Source organism: Dermacentor albipictus, chromosome 1 (genome assembly GCF_038994185.2).
Source record: "Dermacentor albipictus isolate Rhodes 1998 colony chromosome 1, USDA_Dalb.pri_finalv2, whole genome shotgun sequence".
In the NCBI taxonomy this organism is placed as follows: domain Eukaryota; kingdom Metazoa; phylum Arthropoda; class Arachnida; order Ixodida; family Ixodidae; genus Dermacentor; species Dermacentor albipictus.
This window is the reverse complement of record NC_091821.1, coordinates 465,385,008-465,397,575: the sequence shown is the minus strand read 5'-3', so window position 1 is coordinate 465,397,575 and position 12,568 is coordinate 465,385,008. Positions and strand designations below refer to the sequence as shown.

The window sequence follows — 12,568 nt, the reverse complement described above, 5'->3', positions numbered from 1 at the left end:
ATTAGCATTATGTTAGCATTCTTCTAAGATTCCGGTACGCTCGAAGTCATGAGGCATTGTGTATACAGGGTGGCCAGTTTTTCTAGAACAATCTGCCCGCCATCCTTCAACAAATCTGCTGTTACCTGATCCTCCCCAGCTGCCTTCCCCCTTTACTTAGCTCCCAAGGGTTTCTTTACTTCTTCCGGCGTTACTTGTGGGAATTCAAATTTCATTAGACTATTCTCTCTTTCATTATCGTCGTGGGTGCCACTGCTACTGTATAAATCTCTATAGAACTCCTCAGCTACTTGAACTATCTCATCCATAGTAATGATATTGCCGGCTTTGTCTCTTAACGCATACATCTGATTCTTGCCTGTTCCTAGTTTCTTCTTCACTGCTTTTAGGCTTCCTCCGTTCCTGAAAGGATATTCAATTCTATCCATGTTATACTTCCTTATGCCAGCTGTCTTACGCTTGTTGATTAACTTGTGAAGTCCTGCCAGTTCTATTCTAGCTGTAGGGTTAGATGCGTTCATACATTGGCGTTTCTTGATCAGATCTTTCGTCTCCTGAGTTACCTTACTGGTATCCTGTCTAGCGGAGCTACCAGGGACTTCCATTGCACACTCCTTATTGATGCTCATAAGATTGTCTTTCAGTGCTTCAACACTAAGGTCCTCTTCCTGAGTTAAAGCCGAATACCTGTTTTGTAGCTTGATCCGGAATTCCTCTATTTTCCCTCTTAGCGCTAACTTATTGATCGGCTTATTTACCAGTTTCTTCCGTTCCCTCCTCAAGTCCCGATCACAGTAGCTCGTTTTTGTTTTGTCAGCTGACGTTTGCCTAAATTCATACTGCCACTTACGCTGCTACGAGTCTTATACATGGTGTAATAATCCAACATGTTGCTATCGTATTCTTTGCTTGGCCCTTATGGAGAAACTGTCCAATTGCTTGTACAGCGAAGCTGTATATAGCTACCCTGCCGCGACAGTCGATGTTCATCCGTCTACGCGACGCGTAGACGGACGATCTCACAACCTCCGCAGGTGGGGATCGTTCTTCACCTGCAGCAAGTTCTTTTTTCATCCACTTCATTTTCCATTATCTGCTTCCATTAGTACTTACGGCAGACATTACCTAACAATGATTGGAAGGTTACCGCTAACATTGAGAAGAAAAGTGTACAATCATTGCATTCTACCGGTACTTGCTTATGAGACAGAAACTTGGAGGTTAACAACGAAATTCGAGAAGTTATGGACTGTGCAAGCAGGAATGGAATGAAAGAAAATCCGCCTCGATTTCCACCTGTGAAAGGGTATGTACAGCGAAGCTGTTGCCGATGTTATACCATCACAACGGACGTTGGACGCGTACCACCACAACTGACGTCAGAGGACATCAGACAAGCACCATCACCACAAACGACGTACGTCACGCGCGCATGCACGTGTGTGGCAGTGCAGCGTACATGATCGTTCCTCTAGGCCTTCCGCAAAGGGCAAGTGCCATTTTAAACTAACTGAGTTTTTCAAATAATTTGCGTCAGAAAATTCGTCAAGTACGACATACACACAAGGTGCAGACATGATACGTTCAGTTTGTAATTTGAATATACGAGGAAATACAATTCTGTTACGTGAAAACTGAAAGGCACAGCCATTTTACAGCTGTTGTTCCAGGTCTGTCTGGGTGGCCGCGGTCGCTAGGTGGCGGTGCTATTTTTTGGTGAGCACGAACCCACGAGAGATGCCGATAAACTAGAAGCTAATAGCTTCTCTGCAAAATGGTAGGCGTAACGTTATGAAACAGGAAGACATCGGTGCGGATTGTGGAGTAGCCAGTTTAGTTGGCAATAAAAGAAAGCCGATCTGGGCAAAGATGCACTTATCCACAACCCCATCCACAACTCAATAGAATGCAAGCTGTCAAGCGTCAACAATTACAAACGAAATCATACAAGAGCCCAATACTAATGCACGCTATTTATCCAGACATATATACAACAGATACATACAAAATGCGTGGCACCAGAGCCACACTAGAACACATGCGCCCAGGAACTAAGACAGCACAATGCGAGCGAAACCTCCAGCGACAGCCCCCGCGCGCGATGTGAAGCCGCGCTGCTCAGCTCGAACCTAGAAGGCCAATTCTGGGCAGTCCAGTGGACCAAGGAAGCCGCCGAGAGACGAGAACTCTTGACCGTGACCTCGGCGTGTGCTGCAGCCCACTAACTCGCCTGACGCGAATCGTTGTGATTCTAAATAAAGTTTTCTCACTCACTCACTCGGCAGACCATGCATTGCTGCAACCTTGAAAATATATTCATAATATGGGTGCCAAGAAAAGACAAGCGAGTGTTAGGATGGCAGAAATTTAGGTCATGCGATGAAGTTAGAAAATCTGAAGGCATAAGTCGGAATCACTTTCGCAAGACAACAGTAATCGGAGATCGCTGGGAGAGGCCTTCGTCGTGCGGTGAACAGAAACAATACGCTCATAATGAAAGCTTTCTCGAAACGATCGGTGGTGTTTGTGTTCTACATAACGCTGACGTGGCGCATTCGAGAGCTCCTGCCGAAGCATTCCCGATGAAAGATGTGCACCCAACGTGCATGTTTTCAACTTCATGGCACCCGCCGTGGTTGCTCAGTGGCTATGGTGTTAGGCTGCTGAGCACGAGGTCGCGGGATTGAATCCCGGCCACGGTGGCCGCATTTCGATGGGGGCGAAATGCGAAAACACCCGTGTACTTAGATTTAGGTGCACGTTAAAGAACCCCAGGTGGTCTAAATTTCCGGAGTCCTCCACTACGGCGTGCCTCATAATCAGAAAGTGGTTTTGGCACGTAAAACCCCATATATTATTAACTTCATGGCACGCTTTGTACTAATGGGTACGCATTCTATGGCGAGCTCTCCTGACATGTCACGGAAAAAATGTAATGCCTTGTATATGCACCAAGTTGCGTAATCTGAAAATTTAAAACATTTCATCGTTATTGTAGTTTATATGTTCACGATTGGTAGCTTTTAAGCGATAAGGAAGAATTTATGGCAAAAAAATCGCTGAAAAGAGAATACCCGTAGAGATACACAGATCTACTTAAAAAAATGCATAGCGGTGGTTACAGTAGGGGTGGGCTAAATTAAATTTGGGAATGGACCAACTTGAAATGTGGAGGTGGGGCAAGTTGAAATGTGGGGTTGAGCCAAATGAGACCTGGGGGTGGGCCAATGCGAAATTTGGAGGTGGCCGAGGTAAATTTCGGCTGGGCCAACTTGAAATTTGGGGGTGGGCCAATTTGGGTTTGGACGAAGTTGAAATATGGGCGTGGGCCAACTGAAATTTGGGGGTGAGCTAACTTAAATACGTGAGTGGGCCAACTTGAAATTTGGGTGTAGGCCAACTTGGGATTTTGGGGTGGCCCAATGTCCAAATGAACTTTGCTGAGGGTCCTTCGAGTTGTGAACACCTCGTGGGCAAGCGAGCGCGTATAGACGCTTAGCGTGTTTTCATTGGCCCTTACCGAGGCGCAGTCAGGACGCAGGCGAGAGCCTGCGTTGACAAGGGGCGCGAATAACACAGGCTTGCGAGAGCGACAGCGAGAGTGACAAATCATCGCGGCGATGCATTCTCCACTCACGTAACGCATCACGTGCTACTGCTGAAGCTGGTGCGCCCTTTAGACCGCTCCGCTCTGTCGAGGCGCGCTCGTGCCCGGTGTTCCTGCTTGACTGGTACGAATGCATTCAAGGGGCCGGAGGCGGCGAGAAAACCTGACAGTTGTCTGCTACAAAGTAAGCATTCTTTGCCACTGGAAAGGCCATAGGAAGACGCGCATAAGGTGAGAAAAGAAAGTAAGCGAAAATAAGGAACAGTGATGACACAGCCGAACCAAGCAAGCAATACTGGACAATTCTCAGAATTTATGCAGCTTTTATTAGTGTGTCATATCTAGTAGCGCATCGGCACAAGAAAAAAAAAAGACGTATGGCAACAGTGCTGGCTTTTAATTTTGTATTCGCACGCTTAATTAGAGCCAGAGAGCTGTTCTCATGGGTTTTTTTTTCCGCGCCGTTCTCCGCGCTGTTGTGTTCAAAGCACTACCGCCTAAAGCGTGGCAGTCTGAGGAAGTTGTTGTTTCATAACATTTGGTGAATCTGCGAAAATCAGAAAACGTGCTGCTGCTGCTTCTTCTGAAGCTTAGTCTTCGTGAAATATTTGCGAAAATCAGAAAAGGTGAAAGAAACAAGACAAACAAGGCATCCCTTGACTCCCGTTTTGTCGTGTTCATATTGTTTGCTCTCTTTCTTAATTTTCGCTTCTACTAGCTAGCCAACTTGAGTTTACTTCTAAAGCTTAGTCAGGTGTAAGTAGGATACTCTCAACAACTGTGCCTATAGCATTCATTTGAAAGGTCTATGTTGTGTGATACGACCACAAGCAGCATGATGTGACAGTGAGATAGTGCAAACAATATTGCTTAGCCAATTATTTATGTGTCTCAAACGCAGATCCTATCCGATGAAGTTCAGTCGTACCACGGCATGATAAGGTACGACGTCTTCACTGGAAATCGTTCAGCTTTCAGGGCCATGATGCTCGATGTGGCCAGGTAGGTAGAGCATGTTCAAATTGATCCTCTCCGCTTCAGTATACGGCGTGTAAACTACGAAAACTAATCAGTAATGTGATTAACACCACGGCTTTTGCCATTTACTGTCACTAGCCCAATTCACAAGTCTATTACGTCATTGCGAATAACTGCTGCGAGCGTAAGAGTGAAAATGTTTACCTGAGTTTAGCCTCTTTTCATATGAGGGCGTTCACTATCGTGCATTGCGAGCCGCATGAGTCGTTGTGAAATCAGGGGGAAGTCGTAACCCCACATAAATTTTATGCTAAATGCATGAATAGCAAAGCGTAAAATTTGCTCTAGGCTGTGGTGCTGTAGGTACATTGCTGCATACAACAATGCAGCAGTTGTGACTTCCACTGGGACCCGTTACAGTATAGACAACTCCTTAATAACACTGCGCGTAGCTATACGTATACCACTAAGCTGAGCATTGTCAACGCTGTGAGAGCGGCCGCTCATCTGACACAGACACGCTCACCGTTACTAGAAGTGTTCACACCAACGCGCAGTTAAATGTGCAGTGTTCCTAAGTATGCTCTGTTAATTTCCTAAAAGGGGAATGTGCTAAGGAGGTGTGCAAGACAACATTATGTATTTTTATTCATCCTTTGGCGAGTCCCCCAGCCTCAGTCGCGCGAGAAGTGTAATGCCTTGTATCTCCACAAATATTCATAATTTGCCAAGAGATCTAGTCATTAAATTGTGCAAGCAATTTAAGCAAAAGTAATTATTACAAAAGGAGAAAATTTATAAATAGGCCTCCCTTTCAAATGCACGGGGAAGCTTATAGTAGGAATGGGCCAATTCAAACTTGATGGTGTGCCAAATTGAAATTTGGAGGTGGGCCAACATTAATTTTGGGGTGGGCCATCGTGAAATTTGAGGGTGGGCCAACTTGAAATGTGGGATGGGCGAACTAAAGCTTCGGAGTGCGTGAACATAAATTTGGTGATGGGGAGCTTGAAAAATTGGGTGAGCCAGTTCAAATTTGTGGGTGGGTCAACTTGAAATTTGAGCGTAGGCCAACATAAGATTTTGGACTAGCCGATCTGATATCTGGGGGTTGGCCAAATGAAGATTGAGTATGCGGTAAATTATTTTGGGGGCACGCCAACTGAACATTGGGGGCATGCTTTCGCATAATTAGACAACTCCATTGGGGTTTCTGTTCTCCTCTTAGACATGATAGCGAGTCCCTTTTATTTGACGTAGCCTTTTGCACCAACAGCAAACCCTCGATCACCTTCGTGTACCGAGTGTCAGGAATCAGCCGCACGTTTACACACCTGTACTTCGACAACTTCTATTCGAAGAAAATGAGCGAAGAGAACTTGGTGAGTTTTTACTGTGCGTATTTACCATTTCTTTTTTTATATGTCTCAAGCTAGAACTGCAGTAAACGGTCTGCTGCGATAAAGTAAACAAAACAGCTATACCTTATCAAGCATCAACACATATGTATTAGATTTCGCACTAATCTGTCACCCAAGTTATTTTGAATAAAGGAAGAGTCGTTGTTTCTAGCATTTACTATTACACGCATTGAGAATTTTCAGGGAAAATGAAATGCCGTCGCGTTTGCTTAAAAAGACGAGCATCACTGTATTGTGACTTCTTTTTCTTTTCGAGCAAAGTCAGGTGAAATGAGGTGACCAGAAATGTTTTATCCTTGCTCGTGAAACACGCTTTTGATGGTCTGCAGGAAGCAGTCGCGCAACAGGTCCCACGTAGTCAGGGTTGATTCCCGGTTCCGAAACCAGGTCCTGGCGGCGTCTCCTCAGGCGCAGTACACATGCCGGAGCTTGCCATCCGTGTTCCAGTTGTTGAATGCGGCGACCCTTACATATGTTTCCAGCCAGTTATCAGGTTATTCAAATGATGATCCACGGAAGGTCGGTGGCTCTGTGGGCTGTTGCAGCGCGATGGGGGACGCTTGGGCTGCCAGTGGGGTTGACTTGGCGATGAATGCCCTGGTCATCTGAGGCAAAAGTCCATGCTCCAGGGGAGCCCTTGCAGCCTGCGGCTACCTGGCTGGTTCTTGGCGACGTTGGTGTTGTCTTCCACGTTCGGGCTTAGGTCACGGCTTTTTGGGGGCTTCCGGTAGATGAACGCAAAGCACCTCCACCAAGTGTCACGTAGTAAAGACGGCAAAGAACACAGTAACAATACACTGAATGACGATACTAACTTTTATTGGGCAAACCTGTGCTCACAAAAATAGGCTACACTTAAAGCACAACGATAGCGGTCAGCGCAGTCGGCGACCGTCGAAATCTCACCAGTGGGTCAAGCGCGTCAGCTTTTATACATCAGCCATCGAATGTTCGAGAGTAACCGCTGGTGCCCGCGTGTCTTCCAGAAAGTTATACACTGTTAGAGTCGCGCATGCATGCAATCGAATTACACAAGGCTCAGCGAAAACAGACAACGGATAGAGCGATGGACGACAAAATTCGATAAAATTACGACACACATGGGCACGTCCCGCCCTGAGCGATAATATTTCTTTGACGGTGAAAAGCAGTAATGCGAAAAAGATAAACAAGTACACGAGTCAATGTTTATGACAGATTTTGTACTAGTCTGTCGCCAGAGTTTTTTAATATAAGAAAAGTCATCATTTCTAGGATTTATTGTTGCACGCGTTGATACTTTTCTTGGAATATAAAAAGGAGTCTCGTTTGCTTAAACAGATGAGCATCAGTATATTGTTACCTCTTTTTCTACTCGGGTAGGGTGAAGCGAAATGATTGCACCAGACACGTTTTATTCGAAACATGCCAATAGCCTCGCAACATACCCTAAGAAGGTGCATGGAACTACTTACACAACTGTGAACCATTTATCAACAAGCCCATTTATTATTGTCTTGAGGTTTACCCGCTCTTTGGCCATAATCTTTCATATATGTATAAAAAAAACATGATTTAGCTCTCTGTAACCTTGGTTGGGCGTCATTTCAAACAAGCTTCCTACAACATGATCCTTGCCATAATACAAATTTCATTTTTCTATAACACACCGTTCATTAGTTCTGTGCGTCTTCGTTTACGAAAGAGTCAACTCGCGGTTGTAATATGCATAAGCCTCCATGCAAATTAGGCCTCAAACTGGAAGAAGCAACAGATGGAACTTACGAACCACTTGAGTTTGCTTGTTCTGTAATAAATAACGATGTCTAGTTTTTTCCCTCATGGTTGTTACAGCATATAAGGGCGTCTTTTTAGGTGAAATAAGGGATAGAGAAGATTATAGTAACTGAAAAATAGAATACAGTAGTCGCATGTTGCATCATGCGCTTGATTTTAATAAAAGCGCGTTTACGAAGTATTATTATTGTTTTCGTCAATATGCCGCAAGCACAGAGGTGCGTTTTCTTTTACAGAGTGCAGTCATAGACCGTGATTTGATACAACCTATGAGCACACAGGTCGGCAACAAATCAGTGGCACTATCGATGACCCTGATGGCAAAGGAGTGCCCGAAAAACACCGTGATAACTTTCCAGACTCGAGCCAGCTGCGTCGACATTCCTCTGAACCTGACGCATGTAAGTGTGCTATGCAGTTGTTATCCGATGCGCTGGTCAGCCTTCTTTCAGCAAGAAACTGTGGCTGTTGGATGTTAAACCTAAGGCAAGTGTAACTCCTACGTGTTTCACGCGACAGTTGCGCTCATGGTAAATCTATGAACATCCGCGAAATGCTGCAAGCTTATGAATCAGTCAGCTTTTATTTCGAACAGGCTCATGGGAGACTTTCTGTCGAAACTACTGCACGGAGTAATAGTAATAGAGGATTCTCGGCGAGGTCTTGCTGCCTGCCAATGGGATAGTACAGTGCAAACGCTATTACAAAAATTGCGCGTATTCTCAATGATCAAGTAAAGCTTGAGAATACTGAATTGCCTGCCGTCATAACTAGTCTTTTTCCTACCAAAATGTAGAAATGTGTGAAATGGGTACAAATATGTTGCACAATACAGATGTGTTCTTGGCCATGGTCTGTATGGAAACTTCTAGAGCCATTATATACTTGACTAAACAGGAGTAACTAGAGAAATTGTAATTGGAGCAAAGCCTCTTACAAAAATAGGCTTCCTCAAACAAGTTCTGACGAGTAGAAACCAAGTAATTCAACAAAAGATTGAACTGATGTGCTAAGGCCTTCCTAAAGGTTGCTTGTTCGTTATGTGCAATATGTTTTATAAGCGTCACCAACTGAAACAAATAATGGCTTTCAGTAAACTGTCTGGTATAAAACGCGCTTCCGTTTTCAGGATTTTGCCTTGTTTACCCAGTGAGGGTCAATCAGTTCACTCAGCTATTTATATTTCGTCACCTTCGTATGCGTAGTAAAAGGTGCAGAAAGAATGGAATGTCTAACTGCCTAAATGCGGGTGACACGTGGATATCGCTAGTAAAAGCGCACCATATCGTAAACTACATAACTGTATTATTCTTGTTATTCTTGGAGTATCGCCAACACTGGCTTTCGCCATGAAACGGTGGTACTTCCGGAAATGTACCATCAAAGTTCAAAGGCAGGATTGTGTACTTGGTCTCATTTTCCCTTTGTTCAAAGTTCCTGTGGAATCATCAATTCTAGAGGTACTGTTAATTCCTAAGCGCAGAAGTTATTAATAGTTGGTAGTATAATGCTTGCATTTACCACGCGTATTACTGTGATGAGCGACCAGCTTCTGAATGGCCTTGAGCCATTGAGAAGCTGATCGTTGGCGAACAGTCCAACAAAAAGAAGCGAAGTCATTTGCATTTGTTACTTGTAATAGTATAGAATAATCTAGGAATTTATGGTTCAACAAATAGGTGTTCACGTTAAGCTTATTCGATGCCAATACCATTTTTTCACTCTGTGGCTGAAACAAAGTAAAACTGAAACGTTCCGCCGATTCCTCGTAACTTCTGCTGGCAACGGCGCCTGCTTAGCATGTTCTGAAAATGCTTCTCGAAACTTGGCAGGATTGTGTACTTGGTCGGCGAACAGATTGCTCTGCTTGAGTTATGTTATGCACGGAAGTTCTTTTTTCTCGCTTACCAAGCCCGTAACGTAAGTCTTTATGCTTGTTTTTGCATTCGTGCCATTTGAATAAAATGCAAATTGGTTGCGACTTGCGTTCTACATGAAAGAAAAGTGACCGACTGCAGAAATTTGCATCCTCATGCGCTCGCAGTTATGCACAATACCTGCTGGCTATATCCAATGTCATCACTACTCAGCCATGACGAGGCGCTATGCAGGCGGCAATGCCCTGACGGAAGACATTTTCTTCGAAGTGGAGCAAACCTTCGCAGCCAAGGTGGGTGAAAGCGGCGCTTCTCAGTTTAAGCCCACCGGAGCTAGGCACGATTCAAACGCAATGTGCTAGCAATTAAGTATTTTTTTTCAAAGCTGGTGTAGTAGTCACGACAAATACATTTTCCTTACAATACAATGTCGACAACGGCTAGATCTGTTTTTATTTCCTACACGGCGGCTCGTGGTTGGAGTTACCGAGGCTTTTTGTACAAGCAGCGTGTTACGCCCTGCACCAGTTTTAAACATCGCAGACCTTTTAAAAAAAGCCAGATCATGACGAAATGTCATCGATTAACTTTAGCGAAGAATATTATTACACAAATATCAGCGTTATATCTAGAAGCAAAATGCGCTATAATATAAAGGAAGGCGAAGTGCACCAGTCGGAAAGTACTAAGAAATAGTTGAAAGTAGAAGGGCAAGAAACATCGAGTGCGTCGTGCCAATTTCATTCCAAGTCCTTCTCTCTAGCATTACATTCGTCTGAGCCACATAAGCGATTGGAATGTCTGAGCAAGCTTTAGCATGAAGCAAACTTCATCGCTATGTTCGAATGTAATTTTATTGAACAAGTTGCAAATGTGACCACGTTTAACAAACGCAACATGAAGTCGAGCGGATATTCGTTTCTGCTGAAAAGTCCTTCCATACTGTACAGCTTGTGATACGGCGCGCGAAGTGAGAGAACTGATGCGTGAAAAAAAGCTTGAGGATCTTTCGAATCTAGTATTTTACTCAAATTTAGTCGAGCTTCTGGTAATCCGCTTTTCACAGCCATTTCTGCAATATTTTCCCACTCTGCAGTGTCGTCACGTTTGTGCGCGCACAAAGTGCTGTCATCGTGTTATGGTAACGGCTGCATCAAATGTACTTACCACTAGAAGGCAGCAGTCACCATGCACTCAGAAATACCAGTGACATCTGAACGAATACACATGAAGGGCTCAGACAGCGAAACAAATTTGACTGAGCTACAATTTTATCAGTAAAGCGCAATCAAAGTGGCCGCAAGACTTATCAGAAATCTGCATGTGGATTCGTTTTAAGGCATTTACAGTCACCTTCTGCAAAAAAAAAAGAGAAACAATTTTGTACGTATATAACCGCCGACGCCTTTCAAGGAACGTTTTTTTTTGCCTTGTTGAAAATTATCCAAATTAACAGTCACGCACGTCAAATTTCTAGAATCAAGAGTCAATGAAACCTATAAAGTTAGAGGTGAAACCCAGCTCATTTAACAGCCATACCCAGGGATCTCGGTCACGGCCCCTGCGGCCATTTCGAGAACTTCACTGCAATGTACCACCGTAACTCAATTGGCAAAATTTTTGAAAATGATATTTCAAATGGCCGCCGTAATTTCATCAACTTTCGGTCAGTAACGGCGAGGTGATGCACCTTCCTAAGAACGTGCGAATTTACCGCACGTAGTCGCAACTTCCCTGCCTCGTTATAGCGCCGCTCTAATCATGATCAAAATTCTGTTGCAACTCAGGAATTACGTTACAAAAAAGCGCCGTAAATGCGCATGGTAATCAAGGCGTACCTTATCGAGGCTATGAACTGAAAGTTTCTGAAATTTCAGCGGCCTTCTGAAATATTTTTTTTTATCTGCTGCCAACTACACTTCTCTGGTGCACTGCGGTGAAGTTTGACTGATGTCTGAAGGGACAATTTCCGAAATCCTGGGCATCAGCACACCCGCAAGTGACTCCCTGGAGAGGCGAAAATGACTCCACAAGGCATGAAAAAACTTTTGGTTGCGGTTAGTTGCTACGTATCTTTCAACATCATTATAATTTTGACAAAAAGATCGCCTTTTCTTTAATTTTTTTTCCCTCTACGGCGAGCGATGGCCGAGGTGCGTTGTTGTAATGAAATCTTACACGCACCCATTTGCGTGTCTGCACTCACGCTGTTTCCCGATTGGTTTTCTTCATTTGCTGCAGGTGTACCTCATTCTGAGGCAACTGAAACATGCGAGGGCATCACCCGTGGCGTTTATCATGGAGCGCTACGACATGGAGTTGCAGCGCCAGATAAGCTTCTTCCACTTCAAGAAAAAGAAAAACGTTCTTTGCGCGGTCAGCCCATTTGGTTTTACAAAAGAAACAAAGGACGAACTATTAAAGTTTTCATAGCCACATTTGCAGCACACGGCAAATGTGTTTCCTAGTAGGCTTCCTATGAAGCCCTGGCTTCTGATGGTGCGTTATTGAAAGAGAACCAAGCAAGTGACCTTTCGAGAGGATGCGATCTTACTGCTTTGTCCTAACTATAAATCGAATGCACGGGCAAAATACACGGATGATTGGGCACGCCTTATCACATTCCCATTTATGTCGGACTTAAATTGGTGGACAACACTCTTGGACACTCAGGATGGCAGGTGTCCTCGCGAGTGTAGAGCATTGAACACGTACGTAGGGTGCATTTTCTGTAACTTTAAAGCTTTCAATTGATGTTAAAAATGCATACTATTTATCTCTAGGATACATAATGGCCGCAAAGAAGGGAATGGTTCATGTGAAAAACCCCGCAAACGCTTGTACTATTCGTTCTATGGTCGATGTCTACAACGAATAGGCGCCCGTCCATTCGTCTGTCTGTCTGTCTG

The 12,568-nt window shown here is 44.3% G+C and overlaps 1 protein-coding gene across 4 annotated transcripts in view; it reads left to right on the top strand.

Moving 5' to 3' along the window:
- The window catches only part of LOC135905612 (uncharacterized), a 49,844-nt gene extending 37,738 nt beyond the window's left edge, over positions 1–12,106 (top strand). For all 4 annotated transcript variants that reach the window (XM_065436564.1, XM_065436562.1, XM_065436563.1 and 1 more), the window contains 5 exons: positions 4,509–4,609; positions 5,862–5,967; positions 8,019–8,183; positions 9,827–9,952; positions 11,901–12,106. In XM_065436564.1, the coding sequence (XP_065292636.1) occupies positions 4,509–4,609; positions 5,862–5,967; positions 8,019–8,183; positions 9,827–9,952; positions 11,901–12,092 (690 nt within the window). In that variant the 3' untranslated portion in view covers positions 12,093–12,106. The remainder of the gene's footprint in view (positions 1–4,508; positions 4,610–5,861; positions 5,968–8,018; positions 8,184–9,826; positions 9,953–11,900) is intronic.
- The last annotated feature ends 462 nt before the right edge of the window (positions 12,107–12,568 follow it).